Source organism: Scophthalmus maximus, chromosome 15 (assembly GCF_022379125.1).
Source record: "Scophthalmus maximus strain ysfricsl-2021 chromosome 15, ASM2237912v1, whole genome shotgun sequence".
NCBI classification, from domain to species: Eukaryota; Metazoa; Chordata; class Actinopteri; order Pleuronectiformes; family Scophthalmidae; genus Scophthalmus; species Scophthalmus maximus.
This window is the reverse complement of record NC_061529.1, coordinates 16,345,040-16,364,282: the sequence shown is the minus strand read 5'-3', so window position 1 is coordinate 16,364,282 and position 19,243 is coordinate 16,345,040. Positions and strand designations below refer to the sequence as shown.

The 19,243-nt window shown below is 43.5% G+C and overlaps 2 protein-coding genes and 1 non-coding gene across 3 annotated transcripts; all 3 read left to right on the top strand.

Annotated features, from left to right (window-relative positions):
* Positions 1-19: 19 nt before the first annotated feature.
* Positions 20-6,027, top strand: LOC118285986 (alcohol dehydrogenase 1). Its single transcript, XM_035610030.2, has 9 exons — positions 20-157; positions 1,403-1,504; positions 1,811-1,952; positions 2,476-2,563; positions 3,136-3,355; positions 3,499-3,759; positions 3,958-4,090; positions 5,567-5,705; positions 5,785-6,027. The coding sequence occupies exons 1-9, from the start codon at positions 140-142 to the stop codon at positions 5,813-5,815; spliced, it is 1,134 nt and encodes a 377-aa protein (XP_035465923.1). The 5' UTR covers positions 20-139; the 3' UTR covers positions 5,816-6,027.
* A 4,322-nt stretch (positions 6,028-10,349) lies between these two features.
* Positions 10,350-17,536, top strand: LOC118285987 (alcohol dehydrogenase class-3 chain L). Its single transcript, XM_035610031.2, has 9 exons — positions 10,350-10,553; positions 11,198-11,299; positions 11,809-11,950; positions 12,055-12,142; positions 12,263-12,482; positions 13,529-13,789; positions 14,144-14,279; positions 16,576-16,714; positions 17,450-17,536. Exons 1-9 carry the CDS (start codon positions 10,536-10,538, stop codon positions 17,472-17,474), a joined length of 1,131 nt encoding a protein of 376 aa, XP_035465924.1. The 5' UTR covers positions 10,350-10,535; the 3' UTR covers positions 17,475-17,536.
* A 247-nt stretch (positions 17,537-17,783) lies between these two features.
* LOC118286830 lies at positions 17,784-17,976 on the top strand. Its single transcript, XR_004785503.1, has one exon. It is a non-coding gene; the product is annotated as a U2 spliceosomal RNA (small nuclear RNA).
* The last annotated feature ends 1,267 nt before the right edge of the window (positions 17,977-19,243 follow it).

Below are 19,243 nucleotides of genomic sequence, written 5' to 3'. Positions count from 1 at the left end.
AGTTCCAGCCCCTTCTGAATGATTGCATAACTGTTTCGTTTTTTTATCGCAGCATTGTATAAAGCTATAGTGCCAGTTCATTCGCACCCACCTTTCTCTTTATTCTTTCTCACCTTCTGTCTCATCCTTTGCTGCAAAAATGGCCACAGCTGGTAAGGTAGGTGCATAATTCAGTATCGGGGCGCTCAAACCTACAACTGTGATGTTTTAATGACTTTATGACAGCATTGTAAAGTCAGGTATGTGTAAAAACATATTATAAAACACAAGCAACAAACTTCACATACAAATATTTTCATTTGAATATTAAGTAATGAATAAGTGATTCTCAAATGTTTTCCAATTTGAGTGCATTTCATGTTTATGCATGGTGTCAATTCCGTGGCTAAAGTGTGAATGGGAGTAATTCACCAAATCTAAACCTTCAAATAAATGCTGCAGTGGTTCAATGTGCAACGCTTTCATCACGTTCTCTTTCATAGATGAATTGTTTCTTTAAAAATGAACCTGGAATTGTTATTTCCACTGCTGAAAGGGTCAAATGTAACTTGGATTAGATTTAATTGGACACTCTGTTTGTTCTGTCCCCTCCGACTCGGCAAGATATTGCGCATTCTGATTTGACTTGGCACACAGTTCGAAGCTATCCTGGCGGGTTTTTGCACAACTGTGGATATTGGCAAAGCTGAATGGGGGAGTAGACTGGATCAGAGATAGTAGTCGTCCAAGTCCAAGAATTCCTTGCTACCACGTCTGAACAAAATAATGGCCAAAAAATAACTTCACTTCCTTTATCAAGTTTTACTTTTCAGGTTATATTTGCCATTTTCCCAGCAGCTGCTGTGGGTTAGGCTCAGTTACGTTCTAACCAGTCTCCTGTAATAATTTAGAAAATGTAGTTTAAAGATAAAGTATTCAGAACAAAGTGGAAGATGTTTGGTGGTGGAGGGAAGGCAGGCAGGGTAACGGCGGACGGTGAGGAATGGTCTTCGCTGAGGACAACACTCGAAACTCACTAATGGACTTGAAAATAGATTGACCAGAGGTTCATTTGAAGTAAGAGCACAAGAAAAAAAGGCCCAGAAAAAATACCTGCGATACCATACAGAGACCACCATTCCCACCTACGGTCAATTTAGAGTCTCCAGTTACCCTTACCCCAATGTGCATGTCCCTTGGACAGTGGGAGGAAGCCGGAGAACCTGGTTACAGAAAGGCCCTGGCTTCAAAAATAATATACAGAGAGACACAATGTCTCAACGTTTGGGTGGATGCAGATGCTTGAATGGGGGTTTTAGGAAACTGCCACATTGCACTTTTCAGGAAAACCCATCCAAGTGCAGTTTACTCGGGGAAAAGCGTGCGATAGTGTGAGCTTTCATGTGGGGTCACTGCCCTCCAGGTCATCAAGTGCAAGGCTGCAGTGGCCTGGGAGCCCAACAAGCCTCTGGTGATGGAGGAGATAGAGGTAGCCCCACCGCAGGCCAACGAGGTCCGCATCAAGGTGAGAATCAGCCACCGTCAAGACACACGTACGGATAGATTCTCCTCGGCCTTGGGGGCAATGTCGATCCGTGGATATTTAGCCAAACGAGTTAATTATATAGCAAATAAAAACACACTTAGAATACACTTGTGTGCTTGTATATGTGGTTGTGGAAAGACTAAGATGCCACCTTTCAAAACTCTGAATGTTTAGTATAATTGTTTAATTGATCGCTAATGCAGCCGTGAAGGACAAACTGGTTCTTGTTCAAATATTACGAGAAACAGAAATTGGACTTTTGACTGAACGTTGTCTCCAATGCAGATTGTGGCAACCGGGGTGTGCCACACAGACCTCTACCACCTGTTTGAGGGCATGCATAAGGACGGCTTCCCAGTCGTCCTCGGCCACGAGGGAGCCGGCTTTGTTGAGAGCGTTGGGCCTGGAGTGACTGAATTTCAACCAGGTCAATGAAAGATTACAGCCCTGTTTTTCATTTGTCTTAACTGCTCAGGTCTCTTTCCCTGTATGACTTAGTAAGACTCTTTTCTCAGCAATAGTTAGACCAATGCATTTACAGTAGTCATAACACACAGACAAGAAGTTATGTATAAGACGACCAAGGTTGTCCTTGTGAAGTCATGCGAGTCAGTGGTGAAATTCATTTTTTTTTTTTTATATTTAGTTCTTCAAAACTCCAAGAAGTGGTGTTCATTTGGGAGGATTATATTGTTGGACAAAATGTGTCAACTTTGCCTGTCGCAGAGCTTGTTTTCTGTTATAGTACAAAAGTTAATGGACAACCCCAAAAAAGGCCATTGGCATTTTTGTCAGAACCAGGCTGATTCTAACGGCTGGGTTAGACTGCAAAAATATATCAGCCATGCAGCACTCTGTTAGTGCCACTATGTCCATGGATGTACATTTGATTTGTCAATTTGGAAATTGATCTAAAAATCAATCTGACATAACTTTGTTTTGAATTTCAGGAGACAAGGTGATTCCTCTGTTTATCTCCCAGTGCAGAGAATGTCGCTTCTGCAAGAGTCCTAAGACCAACCAGTGTGAAAAAGGATGGTGAGGTTATCTCTCACTTCTCATCTCTTGTTCATCCAGAATGTGTTTATCGGGTTACAGACCCATGCCATAGTGCTCACTATTATAAGTGATGATAAGCGATGCTGGTGTCTGAGGAGGAATAAATCAGTCAACACATTCTGGGTTTTCTTCATAACTTAAGTAAACTCAGATCAGTCAAGTCCTTACACTTCAATTTGTTCCCTGCAAACTCTCTCTGCTGCTCACTCCCATGAGCTCCCACGCGCCCGAGCGGTGCCCCACTAGCCCAAGCGTTATTAAAATCATACCAAAAATATTAAGCACATTTTGCTGTTAACTCTGAAAATGTGCGAACAACAGGATGCAAATATTCTGAACGTATTTTTATGCATTAACTTGACAAAACACACATCATATTAACATAACAGATTTTTCAACTTCACACTATCTCTCCACAACTTTAGGGGGTATCTGATGACGCACAACATAATTAAAATTTCTCATGTTAGTAAATATTTGTTGGTCCCTGAAGCAAAACACAATTGGTGTCTCAGGTTGTATAGTGATTTGGAAAAATACTCTCTGTTCAGGGCGTCTGAAAGTTATAATGCCATGGCAACTCAAGACTCCAGGTTTACCTGTAAGGGGAAGAAGGTGCTGCAGTTTATGGGAACCAGCACCTTCTCACAGTACACCGTGGTGAACCAGGTGGCTGTGGCTAAGATCGACCCTGGTGCCCCTCTGGACAAAGTCTGTCTCCTTGGATGTGGGGTCTGCACAGGATTTGGAGCAGCAGTTAATACTGCTAAGGTGTGTATATGGCTTACTATTGGGGTCAGTCCAACATGTATTGTTGAAGGCTAATGTCTGCTGTAATTAATTCCTTCCAAACCAAGATCACAACGTCCAGCTACAAGTATAATGTTTATTAGAGGGTTTTTTTTCCACTTCAGGTCGAGCCAGGTTCCACGTGTGCTGTGTTTGGCCTGGGAGCTGTGGGGTTGGCTGCAGTCATGGGCTGCAAGTCTGCGGGAGCCAAGAGGATTTTCGCTATCGACATCAACCCAGAGAAGTTTGAGAAGGCCAAGGTCTTCGGAGCGACTGACACCGTGAACCCCAAGGATCACGATAAACCCATCAGCCAAGTTCTTGCCGAGATGACTGATGGAGGAGTGGACTTCTCTATGGAATGTGTGGGGAATGTGGGAGTCATGGTAAGGCAGATTGACTGGCTAACACAAAGATTTGAATTAAACTTGAACAGGAAGGTTCATAATATTGAAGATTATTTCTCAAAAGGTTGAACTTGAGTTTTATGAAGTTCAAGTTTTCGTACTGACCACATTCTCTCAGCATCTCTACTCCGTAGATGTGAACCTCATTGGACGAGTCTCTGCTGTTTGTCCATCTAGCGCAGTGCCTTGGAGTCTTGTGTGAAAGGCTGGGGTGTCAGCGTGCTGGTTGGCTGGACAGATATGGATGACTTTGCTGCCCGACCCATTCAGCTTATCGCTGGACGCACTTGGAAAGGCTCTTTGTTTGGAGGTGAGACACATATGAGGCAATCATGACCATCCCCACTAATTAAAACACTACCGAAACTGTCATGGTCACAGGTTATTAGTCATGTTCCTATTGGCAGTCCGGGTTAGTCTTACCTAACATGAGTTGGCCAGGGGAGAGAGCACATGAGAGGAGATATAGATGAATAAGAGTTAAAGATTAATATTTGATTACGATCATAAAGGACAATGAATTAACCTTTGTTACCGCGGTATTTTTGTTAGTTTCCATCCGTTGCCAACACTGAAGGGAACAAATGGAGCAATGACGGAAAGTTAGTTGAGACTTATTAAAGGTTCCAGGTAAGGCCAGCATTCTTTTCCTGCCAACTGGCAACCAAAGGCATTTCTTATATTTACTGATAAAAGCTGTGAGTAGCTGTCTTTCCCCTAAAATAATTTTACACAAACCATCCTGTCTGAGATATGGATTAGCATAATGAAAACAGGCTTTTGTCTTTGGGTTGTTATTTTTCCTGAGCTACAGTAAGACAACATTTGCTTTAACCTTTGGATCAGCATATTTCTGTGGAGGACCCCGAAAAAGGCATATAGGATTCCAGAGACCAGGTTCATTTATAGTCGTGAATGAGTTGATTAGCCATTTAGCTCAAGAACCCTCACTCACAGGGTTTAGTGTATGGCAGAATCCGTGGCATGCAGGAAGCTATCAGTGAGAAAGAACATAGCATTTTGGGTTAATTTGAGGGAGACATTTTGTTTCTTTTGAGTTAACAGCTGGCAGAACTTAACATGTGATGCCGACGATAGTGTATTGTTAGTGATTGGTTTGTACTTTGTGAGTTTGGCAGTTGCTGTTTATTATTAATATCTGTGGAGCACTCGGATGCTTGGTCTATTCTGTGTTTGTCTATGTGCGACTTTTGCACTGACAATAATGGCTTCTGATTTGGAGGCCACATCTGGTAATGGTTGATGGCTCAATACAGATGAATCAATAGTGATCGTTTTTTTCCAGCACAAACTATGCCGTGACATTAAGCTGTGAAGTTGCATATTGCACAATACATATATTACATATTGCCCCTCACCTCCCCCTTTCAGGTTTGTAGGTGAGTCTATGGTGGCCATTTTTGCACATGCATAAAGTGTGCGTCTGCAGGACATCTTAATCATAACTTTGACATTACTAATTATATCATTACATTGTATCACGTTATCTTCCCCCTCTTCCAACTAAAATCCCCAACACAAATTCTTTTGTAACACACAGTACTCTCTCTCATATGGGATGGGGGGATGGCTGAGAGGGGCTGGCAGAATTGGCAGATCATCGGGGGAAATGGAATCTTTGGTTATTTCGGTTAAAAGCAGAAGGCATCCCCCTTACCCCTCAATTACTGCTCATAGATCCTCCAAAACCTACACACAATGGGCCTTTAATATTCGTCTAAATTGGTTCTTATTTTATAATGTGTGTGTTTTTCCTGTGGCTCAGGATTTAAGAGCAAGGATGGTGTGCCTGAGATGGTGAAAGCCTACATGGACAAGAAGGTGAAGCTGGATGAGTTCATCACTCACAAAATGACCATGGCCCAGATCAACGACGCCATTGAACTGATGAAGCACGGTGAATGGTATGTTTATCTACTTTTTCGACTTTTCATGGTTTACTAGCAGGCTATACTGAGTGTCTGTTTTGTTTTTGCTCCACAGCATCCGGACAATTGTGAGAGTTTCTCCATAATGAGACCACTGCGTTGTTGTCAGTGAAGCCAAGATAACTAAACCATTTTGATGCACAACGTGGATTAAAAGAAAGAGCTTTTATTTTCTACACCTTTTCAGTAAATTCTGTTCATGATTCAGTATTCCATGTACTTCTTAATAACTGGCCATCACAAGTTCTTATTTTCATTTTTCCTTGCTGACATCTTGAATAAAAATCCCATTATATCACTGTTTTGCTATGTATTTGAAATACATTTATTATATAACTTAAAATCCCAGGTGTTCATGAAATAGCTTGTTTTTGAGTACCACAAATCATTATTCTCATACTTCATTTCTTATTTAATGAGAGTTTGTTTTTCTACATCCAAATTACAGACAGGGATCATGCATTATTATGTCCAATAAAATCAATTTACACAGAGATTTGAAGTAAACTTAATCAGGAAGGTTCATTATATTAAAATATTATTTCTCAAAAAGTTGAACTTAAGCTTTATAAAGTTCAATTTTTTCGTATTGACCACATTCTCTCAGCATCTCTACTCTGTAGATTTGAACCCTCATTGGATGCCAGCCCTCTGACTCTCTGCTGTTTCTCCATCTAGCGCTGTGCTTTGGAGTCTTGTGTGAAAGGCTGGGGTGTCAGCGTGCTGGTTGGCTGGACAGATATTGATGACTTTGCTGCCCGACCCATTCAGCTTATCGCTGGACGCACTTGGAAGGGCTCATTGTTTGGAGGTGAGACACATGAGTCAATCATGACCATCACCACTAATTAATACACTACCGAAACTGTCATGGTCACAGGCTATTTGTAACTTCTGATTGGTAGTCAGTCTCAATGGAGTTAGTCTTATCTAACAAGACCTGGCCATAGAAGAGAGTACAGGAGGTATGGATGGATAAGAATGAATGCAAAGGGCAATGTTATTATAACTGACACAGACCAGGACTTAAAGGGGCCATATTATGCTCCAGGCACCTTTTCAGCCTGCCTCCACGTATATTTGGTTATCTGGGGTGTCTGCCAGCCCACGGAGAATGAAAAGAAAACAATGAGTCGTTGATTCGTGGTTTGGGTTGATCATGCAGATGGTCTGTACAAGACTCATCAATAAAGAGTTCCAAACCAAATGTCATCCAGTGTCGAACCCAGGTTCCTTGCAGTTTGAGTTGGAGTAACCACAGAGTTCTCAATGGTGATGGAGAGGTTGTTGATGGGAGACGCCTTCCCTGGAAGTAAACGCATCAGATTGAGCTTCAGCTAGTTTGTTGGCATCCACACAGAATTGTCAGCCAGACATGCAGAGATTTGTGCTGCCACCCAGGTTTCAGATTATGGAAAGGACCATATGAGTTGGGTGTCATCTGCATAGCTATGGTAGGAAAAGTCACGTGAGCGAATAACGAAGCCTAATGACCTGGTGTACAGAGAGAAGAGAATGGGGCCCAGAACAGAGCCCTGATGGACCCCAGTAGTGAGGTTGCAGAGTTCAGACAAAGACTCCAGAATGATGCCATTCCTCCAGAGCCACCTTTATCGCCAACAACTCCTGGTTGCCTACATCATAGTTTTTCTCCACTGGGACAACTTGCATGAAATGAAGGCACAAGGGTGCATTGAATGTGAGAGCTAAACTAAAGTAATTAATCCAACCTGCGCCGTGACAGTAGCCATTATCTGTAAGCTTGATCTCTACAACCGATCAACCAGTATTATTGAAGGCTCACCCCTAAGATTTTGGGATATGTAGTGTTGAAATTGCAATTTTTAAACAATTGAATACCCCTCCCTTCCCCCTCCCCTTGTAAGCATGTAGGAGATCCGACAGTGGTCTTCAAGTAAAGTAAAAACCCAAAAGGCCGTCTCAAGAGCCAGTGTTTAGTATGTCCATTCTAAGCTACCGTAGAAATATGACACACTCCGTGAAAGGGGACCCACTCTTGATTTAGTTATAAAGGGGTCATTGTAAGACAATGAACACACAACAATTGTTAGTTTCAGTTGATTGTACAATAATAAAACATAATTATGAATATAATATTCAGTTTTCGCCAATGGATCCTCTTAAATCATTCACACTGGACCTTTAAAATAGGACTGTAGTAGTTCTTATCTCATTATTGTGTGTTCTCTGTGGCTCAGGATTCAAGGGTAAGGATGGTGTGCCTGAGACATGTTTCCCCACAATGAGACCAGTTTTCAGAGACGTCAAAATATTAACCAACTACTCACAGAATTCAACAAAATTAAACATTTCTGATGCAGAACATGGGTTAAGAGTGACTCGACTGAGTTTTTATTTTCTATAACTTTGCAGTAAATCACTTTCCAATTCAGTATTCTTATTCTCATTAAAAATCACTTTTTAATTGCTTCCCTTCTAAAGCCCAACATGGGTAAAAAGTTACCCATATGAATCTCCTTATCATTTAATATTCCAATTATATATTAAAAAGATTGTTTTTGATTACCACAAATAGTTTTTATGATGGAACCTTGTTTTTGTATTTCTACATCCAAATTACTCACATGGGTTCAAAAATACCCATATGTATTCACCATGGAATTTGAATTAAGAACGTTTGTAAATGTTTGCAGGAGGGGTGTCACGATATCCGGATTTTGACATGAATAATAATTTCCAAAAAATGAATTATTTATTTATGTTAATTTTGCATTATATAGAATAGAATAAGAATATAGTCTTTATGACCATTGTACATGTACAGCGAAATTGGATGCAGTCCTATCAGTGCAAACATCAGTAAATAAAAAAACAAATATAAAAGAGCTTCTCGAAGTCACTACAAATATATATAAAAAGAGACAGACGATCCTAGAAAAGAAATTAAAAACACAAACACGAGACATACCACACATACAAGTCAGGTTCTCCTCTATGTGCAGGCCCAGAAACCGGAAAGTCCGAGACTCTCTCAAGTGTGTGTATTTCGCGTTTTGCTTACTTCTGTAAAGTAATCGTGCTGATTCTATGCCATGTCACCCTATTACTTACCGTTACAAGCTCATCAACCATGCGTTGGTAAATTTAAATAAAAACAACCCATAATGCTCTGAGGTGAAAAGTATTTGTGGCGTACATCTTGTGACCCATAGAGGCACGAGTGGAAAGAGGGAAAACATTACCTGGATCAGTCTGTTTTTCCACAAGCACTCCATAATAGACAAACAAACAAAGCAATGAATCATAACCTTATTGGCAGAGAAGCTAGTAAATAAAGATGGAAGTGGAATTTCCACCCCAAAGCTAACTACTGATATGTTGTATCTGATTAACTAAAAAAAAAAACAACAGTGTAAGGGCTTAAGAAGTGACTTGAGACCGAAGCCTGTCTCCACATATACTTTTTTTTGTGTAAAATGAATTTGACAATCACAACGCAACATTGCCCTTTTCAGGTGACAAGGTGATTCCATTGTTTTCATCTCCAGGGGTAATGAATGTCCGGACATAGTCTGTCTCCTCGGGTGTGGGACTGGCAGTAGCTATGGAGAAGCAGTTAATACTGCAAGGGTTTGAATGTTTCACCGTGGATACTGTGGATGATAAGTACTGATATATTAATATTGCACATTTTGTGTTCTGTGCCCAGAAGAAGAACAGAAAGATCTTTTGAACAAAAAAACCCTGCTCTGACTGGAAATCTTCTAAAAGAGGAGCCAACACTGATCATGGGACACAAAACCCTCCAACCTTAAATGATTGACCGACTAAACACTGGCCAGGGAGCTGAGGGTTTGGCTGAAGCCATGGGCTTCAAGGTTGTGGTGGCCGAGAGGAATTTCCCGGTTGACGTCAATCCAGAGAAATGTGAGGAGGCCAACATTGAGGGTGAAAATATTAGGGAGGATGCAAAAAAGGGACGTCTTATAGTTTTCTATCTATGTGTGTGTGTGTGTGTGTGTGTGTGTGTGTGTGTGTGTGTGTGTGTGTGTGTGTGTGTGTGTGTGTGTGTGTGTGTGTGTGCGGTCTTCCTGAGTTCTGGACACCTGTTCCCGATCAAGCTCTTTATCTCCTGCATTAAAGCTGTGACTCGTCACCACATTGTTTTGCCACGTGGTTAAAAACTCGGACAGTCTCTCCTATTACTTCGATTCATTGATTTCCTGAAGCTGATTTTGTCTTCTCTGATCGTTTTGCTAAGTTTCTGTGGCAGGCCGTGCCAGGTATGAGTCCCGGACAGGATGAACTCTGTCTGCCGTCATGATGTGATGCAAGAAACCAACGCATGCACGTTACTACGCACCATCCAAGACTGTCCAGGTCTGCCTTTGAGTTGCAGCTGCAAATTGAGTCGAAAAAGGATTCAACTATTTGTAACAGTTCTCATGTGTAATTAATACGTCATTCATATTTTTACAGTGTACAATGTTTAACTTCTTGCATTGCAAGTGGTGATTGGTGTTGGGCTAGTACTGTAAACACCTTGGGGGTGAGGTGCGCCGATCCAAAATGTTGTCGAGGGCGCAAACATTGCCAGGGCCGGCTCTGGCCCTTGAGTCCAAAGTGGTAGCGTGATTGTTGGCTGTGGAGTGACAGAAACATGTTTTTACAGTTCTGTTAAAAGATATGAGGAAGGAAATGAGCATTGTGGGAGATCAGCAGCGAGCGCTTGACGACGACTCCCTTGTGTCTGATTGGTCGACACTTTGACGACACGGACACTTTGGCCCAACCCTGCGAGCTCGAGCCAGCTCGAGAAACAGCATGGCAACTGCAGGGAAGGTAAGCATGCAGACTTCTCCTCACATGCACTCACACTAGCATCGGGGACACTTATGTGAATGTTTGACTGGATTTGAGTTGGTCCACACACACACACACACAAACACACACACACACACACACACACACACACACACACACACACACACACACAGAAACGCTGCCAGGATTTCCATAGCTCAGTCAAAGGTTTATGGAGCAGAGGGAATGTTTACACTGCACGGACATGGAGGGTGGCTCTGAATTCTGAACACATCCTCTGATCTAGACACAAAGAAAAAAGGCGTCACCGGAGAGTTGTGCGCGCCTCTTGCTCAGACTTCTTGTGCGGAGGCTTCTTGCTCAGACTGGCGCTGTTGCAACGTTTCCACACAAGAAGGTCAAAGTGCGTCCTCACAGTCAGTTGTCTTGCGGTGCAGTTACACTCAGCCTGCGGAGAAGCAGAGTTGAAGGACTGACAGTGAGTCATCCTGTTTATTCCGAAAGCCCAAAAAGGAGCCAACTGTGACGTGCCTTCCCTCATCCGCGTAAACAAAACGACTTCCAGTGCATGCACTGACTGGCTCAACTGCCGGGCGGGTTGTCGCGCTGACAGGTTCCAGACCGGCAGAACCCTTAATAATGCCCGCTGTGCTGTGTTGCAGGCGATCCGGTGCAGAGCCGCAGTGGCATGGGAGGCCGGGAAACCTCTCGCGATGGAGGAGGTGGAAGTGGCACCTCCTAGAGCAGGGGAGGTTCGCCTCAAGGTAAAGTCAGGGCCGATTGGTTTTGCGACTTGACCAACGATGGCCGGGTGGGTGTACAAGATCAAACTGTGATTTTTTTGTAAGAATCCGAATCAGAGTGAGGTAAAGCAATGATACTAACTAACAATAACATTCACAATAGACTGATAAAAACACATCTTCAGAGGAGCTACTGTATCTATACCTATGCACTGTTTATAGCCATGCACCATATAATTACCAGCTCTTTTCCAATCCTTATCTACAGTCAGTTTCCTCATTTAGTATATTCCAACACTACAGTGCCCTAAGTTATCAACTCCTATATGTTGCAAGAAAAATACTCCCCTGGGCTGTTACTTCATACACATTTTACCTTGACCAAGAAAGGAAAAAAAAAGAAAAAAAAAAAGCTTTGATTCTTGAGCGGATTGATTTCCCAACATTGCAGCAGATATTCATCCTCCTATAACGACGTGGGCAGTTTTAAATGGCTCTGCGTGGATCAGATCTTGGCCCCTTCATTTCAGGTCGTGGCCACGGGCATCTGTCACACGGACTCCTACACCCTGAGCGGCTCTGACCCCGAGGGAGTTTTCCCCGCGGTGCTGGGCCACGAGGGGGCCGGTGTCGTGGAGAGTGTCGGCGAGGGAGTGGTCAAGTTCCAACCAGGTTCTCCTCCCTCACGTCGTGATTACTGCAATATGAGGGGATCAATTGAAGAGGAAAAACAATGAAAGTGAGAAACCCTGTTTAACCCCGTTCTTGTGCTTTAGGGGACGCGGTCATACCCTTGTATGTCCCGCAGTGTGGAGAGTGCAAGTTCTGCAAGAATCCCAAAACCAACCTGTGCCAAAAGATCAGGTACATGTCCCGGGTTAAAGCCGCTCTGTGCAGCTCTACAGGTCGGCGGCTGCAGTTAAAAAAATCGTCTCGCCTTGTGCAGCGCCTCTGAAGACGTTTGATACATGTCTTGTTCCGTAGGCTCACTCAGGGCAAAGGCCTGATGCCCGATGGGACGACGCGTTTCTCCTGCAAAGGCAAGAGCCTCTTCCACTTCATGGGCTGCAGCACGTTCTCCGAGTTCACTGTGGTGGCTGAGATCTCTCTGGCCAAGGTGGACCGCAGGGCCCCTCTGGACAAGGTCTGCCTGCTGGGCTGTGGCATCACCACCGGCTACGGAGCCGCTCTCAACACCGCCAAGGCAAGTCGGCCCCCCTCCCCTTAACACCACTGCGCCACGATCGCTCATCACAGCCCGACACTAATCGGCACCGGGGGACGTATGTGGAAACCTGAAACGGGTGCAACCAGGGTGATTGTCTTTCCCAGGAAATAAAATCAGACGTGAATGAATAATGACAACAACGGATCAGGAAGCACATTTATTGAGTATTTCAGTCGTAACTTTTATTTACATCTTTTTCCCCCCCCCACTCTCTCAGTCTCAAACATTGTATCACTTATCACCCATTTTTTTCTAGTCCACACATAGGACTACAATAAATATGAGCATGATTTATTGAAACTGGAACGTCGATACATCATTTACACCCTTATGAAATGCAGTGCGTACATAAGTGAATAGAGTTTGCAGAAGTTTCTTTATTGTATTTGTGGGATTGTCCTCTCAGCACACAGCAAAACCTTTTTACAGCAGAGGAGTCGTGTCGAAGCGCAAGTCCCTTCAGTTCTGTAAAACTTTTGACTGCCGCTTTTGATCCTGATAAAATTAGATTATATCTTGAACAGACCATCATGGTTCCCAGATAATGTGTCATACATGGTTCTAATGATCTTTGGACTTTTCCTGTAGTGCCACCATGTTGTTGACATTTGTTATTTATGAATAGAAATGTCTCCACTGGTTGCCATGAAATTCAGAATGAACATTCTCCGGGAGGAATCGCTTGATAACACTAGTGAACATGGCACTCATCAGTTACCATTGCCAAGTTGCTGCGTGTTAGCCTCTTGACATTAGCATTTACTTTAGGTTAGCCTCTGTGAGGATTTTTAATGAGGACTCAATGAGCTCATTCATTGATTATTAGCCAAAATGGACTTACGATAACACAGTCAAAATGTGTTGGCTTTTTTTCTAATAACCATGTAGCATTCATCTGAAGTAGTTTCCTCAGTCTATTGGGCATCATTATCCCCCCCCCCCCCCCACTGCTGTGTACTGTACGGATCACAGCCACAGAGATATGCTGACCCGCGTTCTGCCCCCTGTTCCTCGCCCTGCAGGTAGAGGCCGGCTCGACCTGCGCTGTGTTTGGCCTGGGGGCGCTGGGCCTCGCAGCCGTCATGGGCTGCAAAGCGGCCGGAGCGGCTCGCATTATCGGAGTGGACCTCAACCCCGACAAGTTTCCGACTGCCCGAGAGTTCGGAGCCACGGACGTGGTGAACCCCAAGGAGCACGACGGGCCGATCCAAGAGGTGCTGGCAGGGATGACGGACGGTGGCGTGGACTACTCCTTCGAATGTGTGGGCAATGTGGCGATCATGGTGAGTGGGGCAAATAGCGATCCCACATTACTGACCATTACTAACTTATCTGGGAATGCTTGCATAACCACAGGTCGTGAATATTCTTCCTGTGCCGTCGATATGACTTAACAGACCGTTTTTATAAAGACACCAGTATTTTCAGAACGAAAACCGCCCTTTTGCTGTACAGGTATTCTTTTTGGCATACCTTTATCCCATTCGTATATTTACTGATATTTCATTCTCGCTTACGTGCATCTACTTACGTCAGGCCTTAAAAAAAACAACATTATGAGTTTGTGGCCAGGTGCTGTCAGGATCCGGCAGAGGTGATTGTGATTCTGGTGTTCTAATATTGTCTCCTGGTGGCAGAGGGCAGCCCTGGAGGCCTGCCATAAAGGATGGGGCACTAGCGTCATCATCGGGGTGGCGGCAGCCGGACAGGAGATCTCCACCCGACCCTTCCAGCTGGTGACCGGACGCACCTGGAAAGGCACCGCCTTCGGAGGTAACCAGATGTAGTTCTTGTGAGGAGGATTCTGCTTCTCAGGCCTTGATTCAAGGACGTTCCGTAACATGGTCAACCTCAAGCTTGATTCGAGATAAATATATTTATACACATTATGACTAATAACTGTAGCTTCCACTCATTCACTACTCCCCATATAGTTTAATTCCCTCTGATAGACTCTGATGATCCCGTGACTCTTTCTTCTAGTGCCACGAGCAGGTTGACATTTTTGTTCTTTTATTTCGTGAAATGTCTTCATAACTACTGGAGGGATTGCTATGAACTCTGGTTCATGTCATGAGTTTTCATGGCTCATGAGGTGTTGATGTTCATGTCCTTTCGCAGGTTGGATTGTAGAAAGTAAGATTACCTTCCGCCTAGCGCCATCATCCGGTCGATCTTTTAAACTCTTTGAAGACTGTGCGGGTTGTGTTTAGCATTGTGGAACATTATGTTTTATGCTTTGATTTGCCTTGTATCTGTTTTAGTCAAGCTTCCTTTGTCGTCCCTTGTGTTTGTTTTATCTTGAATTTGTTATTCCCTGTTTTATTCCAAGGTCATTTCATCATGTGTAGGCACTTCCTGTTCCCCTGTGTGTTTGGTGTCTTTGGGTGAGGTCCAATTGTGATATTGTCTTAGGAAGTTTCCTAAATCTTGACGTGACCCGGAAGTATGTGATCAGCAGCCACGATAAGAGCTGTTCGGATTCTCTAAATGCATAGGAAAGGAGCTTCGATGCTGCCTTTCCTATCTCCTTAAGCATAAGGTACACTGGACCCTATGGAGGACTAGACGCCCCACAATTCATTGCGGCAGCGATATTTAACGTGACGCGCCATGCACGGACGTAAACGGTTCAATCCGAAGTAGTAGAAGAAGAATAGTATGGATATGACCCAGAAGTGACGCACGTCATCATGTAAGTTACTGTTACATATGAATAATTTACATCTGGTGACACACGATGGTGAAACACTCTGAAACATGCTGGATGGAGCCGCTGCGTTTTTTTGTTCTGCATCTTCGGACACACATCAGTCGGATTCTCTGAGCAGCGCGGTCGGCTTTTCCTAGGTCCTTTGAGTCCTCCTTTACGCCTTCCCTTGACCTCATGACGTTTTGACCACTGAGGTCAAGGAATGGTAGATAGGTAAAGTTGATAGGAAGGACAATTCAACCTCACGACTTCCTTTCCCTGCGTTTCCTGCCCCGGTGATTGTCCACACCTGTTCCTCCTGAGTCTCAGCTGTGTCTCGTTACCGGTGCCCTCTTGTGTCTATTTAGCCTCTGTGCGTCCCGTCGTCTGTGAGGATCGTCCAATCCGTCCCATGCTCTGATTTGCCTTCCTTGTAATCTCCGTTTTAGCCGAGTTTCCATTGTTGTTTTATCTCGAATTTGCCATTTCCTTCTTTGTTTTCTGAAGTCATTTTTCCTCGCGTGCAGGCACTTCCTGTTCCCCTGTGTGATTGTCCACACCTGTTCCCCAATGAGTCTCACCTGTGTCTCGTTACCTGGGCCCCCTGGAGTCTATTTAGTCTCCGTGCGTCACTTTGCTCTGGTCAGTTCGTCTGTGATCGTTGCTCCACTCTGTCCCTGTTCTGTTCCGATTCTCAGTTTTTTTTTTTTGCTTGGTCTCGCGGTTATTGTACCCGTGTCGTAGTTCCTGGTGTTTTTGGTCTCCGCGGACTTCTTCTGTTTGGTGTTTCCTCTTTGTTACTCGAAAGAGACTGCAGTTGTTCTCCGAATCAAATTAGTTTATATTAATTATTTGTGCTCTGCATTTGGGTCATGCTCCTGTGCCACAACCCTAACAATTATGCTGCCAAGAGAATACCCCCAACATACACACAAATTCATTTTTCATTGACAATATCACAGCGAATAACAAAAAGGCTCTTTGTTTGTTTTTGTTTATTTGCCCCGCATGAATCGTGTTCATTCAGCTCGTCCATTCTATATTTTTTTTGACACAGAGCTCCTTCACAAGGGCACGCGACGAGCACATACTGCACAAAACAAACACGTCTCTATTCTCTACAATTACTGCTTTGTGACGTCTGGCTCGCAGCCAAGCTGTTCCACAAACATTTACACTGACGGAGAATTCACACTCACGAATGTGTGTAGTAGGTGCAGCGCAATTATTCTCCTAGTCACTTTATGGAAACAGTTGTATAACTTTTGTAAACGGCCCATCTTGTTTTGTTTTTTCCCACATGTACAAACATCGCATGCTCTGTTGTAACACGAGTTCCATCCGGTTCACTCTGAGGCCTTTGTGCACTGTTCCCAGGGTACAAGAGCGTGGACAGTGTTCCCAAACTGGTGGAGCAGTATTTGGCCAAGAAGCTCAAAGTGGATGAATTTGTGACTCACACTTTGCCCTTTGAGAAGATCGCCGATGGTTTTGATCTCATGCGTGCTGGGCAATGGTAAGCCTTGATTTAAGACACGTGCTGAAGTTGTTTGTGTGTGTATAATAGCGCCCTGGTGCGCCTTTGGCTACAACTGTTAAGACCCAAATGTTTCACTGCTGCCGCCTGTTGAGGACAAAGCCGAGAGGTCAAATATGAGATTTTAAAATTCAATATAGCAGCCAACGCTTATATTTTAAGTAGACATATGGTGGAGCAATGGCGCCTTAAGCTTTTGCCGTGACGTCTTTCAGAGCACATTCTCTGGGATCACCAGCAGAGGGCGACTCCACCGGTTGCACGAAGAAGAAGAAGTTTATGGTTAAATCGCTAGTTGCAAGTCTTCTCCAATACAGCATGATGTTCATTTAGTAGTAGACTTCTATAGAAAAAGTGGCGCCGCCCCCTGCTGGTCATTCCAGAGAATACAGGCTTCAGACACTTTGGCATTGGCTTCACTTACCGGACCCGGTGACTACGTCCATTTTTATATAGTCTATGGTCTGCACATGTTATCTTTATTCAGTCGCGCTTCTGGTAGTGTGGAGGGACTCGTAACATCCACAGACTGAATAGGCAACACCTTGCTGAGAACAGGAAGGGATGTAGTGTACAATACTTTTGTCTTGGTCGGAGATTGTGGTGCTTGTCTAACATCTGGCAGCAGTGAATACCTATAACCCCGAAGCCTAAAAAAAACTAATCTTGTTATGTATCTGACATTCACAATGTAATCCCATTTTTCTCTCACAGCATCCGCGTCGTCCTCCAGTTCTAGATGCGCAGCGATGGAAGTCCGTGTTCGCTCTGCTCAGTTCAATAAATAACTTTTCAAATCTCCCCGTCTGAGTCAGTGTTATCTGAACCACGCACAGTCAGACACCTCTTTGATCAGCCCCCCCTAAAAGAACACACATGTATACACAGAGAGAACATTGTGAGGGGCGGACACCGCAGAAACCAAAACAAGATTATTCAAAGATATTCAGAAAGCCCCTTTTGATCTAGACTGAATGAACAATACGGCAGTGCAACCACAAACAGTTGCACAGGCGTCAATGTTGGCGGCTTGATCATAAATAATGACCTCGCTCCTCGCCCTTTTTGTCTAAGATCAAGTTTAGTATCTGTTCTCATCAGTTTAATATCTGATATGTCCCCTATATGGGGATAACGCATTAAACCCATTTTAAGCAACAGGAGTTGGATCAGGGGGCTCGCTCCGTTCACTCCACGCATCGACCCTGCATTGCAGTGTCGCTGGGAACCCGGAATTTCCCAGCTTGGGACAAATAAAGTAACTATCTATCTATGACCTGCAGAGTAGGAGCAGCACAGACAGAGGCCCGGTGACATTGTGTGAGAGCCTGTTTCAATACATGCTTAACATCAGTTGCTTGTCATCCCTGTTGGATCTGAGCACGAGGCTGGTTTTAGTCCTTTGTCTGGTTTGTAACGGGTACACAAACTTGTCACTGTACACAAGTTTTCCCCATGCTTGCATTCCACTACAAATATGTTGACTCAAAGTGTAACCGACTTGAAAGGATTCCTACAATGCCTTGTACTCAATCCGAATTTGATTAAAAAAAAAAGAAAACGGTTCCCAACAGCTCAGGAAAAGAAAAATGAAATTTCCTCCTCCATATTTCTGTGGTGATGGAGAGACACATTTCAAAATGATATGACAAAGTACATTGCATCAAACAGGGTCATTTTCTCCAGACTACACAAGTGTGAGAATGTTGTTTTTTAAAATGTGTTCAATCCAAATTCTGCATTAATGTACATGTACAGAAGATGATGAAGTTGAGGAGTGGCTTGGCAACTGAATGGTTATGACACACAACATATAACTGCAATGTTTATGATTCATCTAAATAAGATGTCGATTTTGTCTGTAATCGTATTGTTGCAAAAATGAATGCATCACTGAGCTATGCGATAAATTTTGACTTGATAGTGACATCATTCCTACCATGTCAGGAAAAAAGGCATTTTTGAACTAAGAATGACATAATTTTCTGACTTCATTGTGACCTCTGTTCATGAGGTCACTGATCATATGATGGGGAAAAACTTTCTGATCCACATAAGCTTAAGATTGTCTCTTTGTTGGAGATATCTAACGTTGAGATTCAGACTTTGAAGTGATCTACGGTAATTCCAGCATTCACACGAGGGCTGTGCTTCACTGTTAGTGATAATCATTAAGTTCTGTAATTACCAGCACACAACCTTTTAACTGATTTCAAAAATGGGATGTATGGCTTTAATCGGCGAGCTTCAGAGGTGCTGAAATGACAACCAGACCAAGAGGTACATTTATGTAGCAAAGTATGTGCCAATGTTCATAAATGCGCAGTGCTGGCTCTGAATTCTACAGTGTTGTATCGGTTAATTCTACTGAAACACAGACAGGGTTTTTTGCGCTGGAGCAGAGACATCACTTTGTTTCAAAACAACTATCACCAAACCCTTTAACATCATGAAGGATCTTTTATTGGTGATGATGGCAAACTAAATTCTAAATTGGCAAAGTCTTTT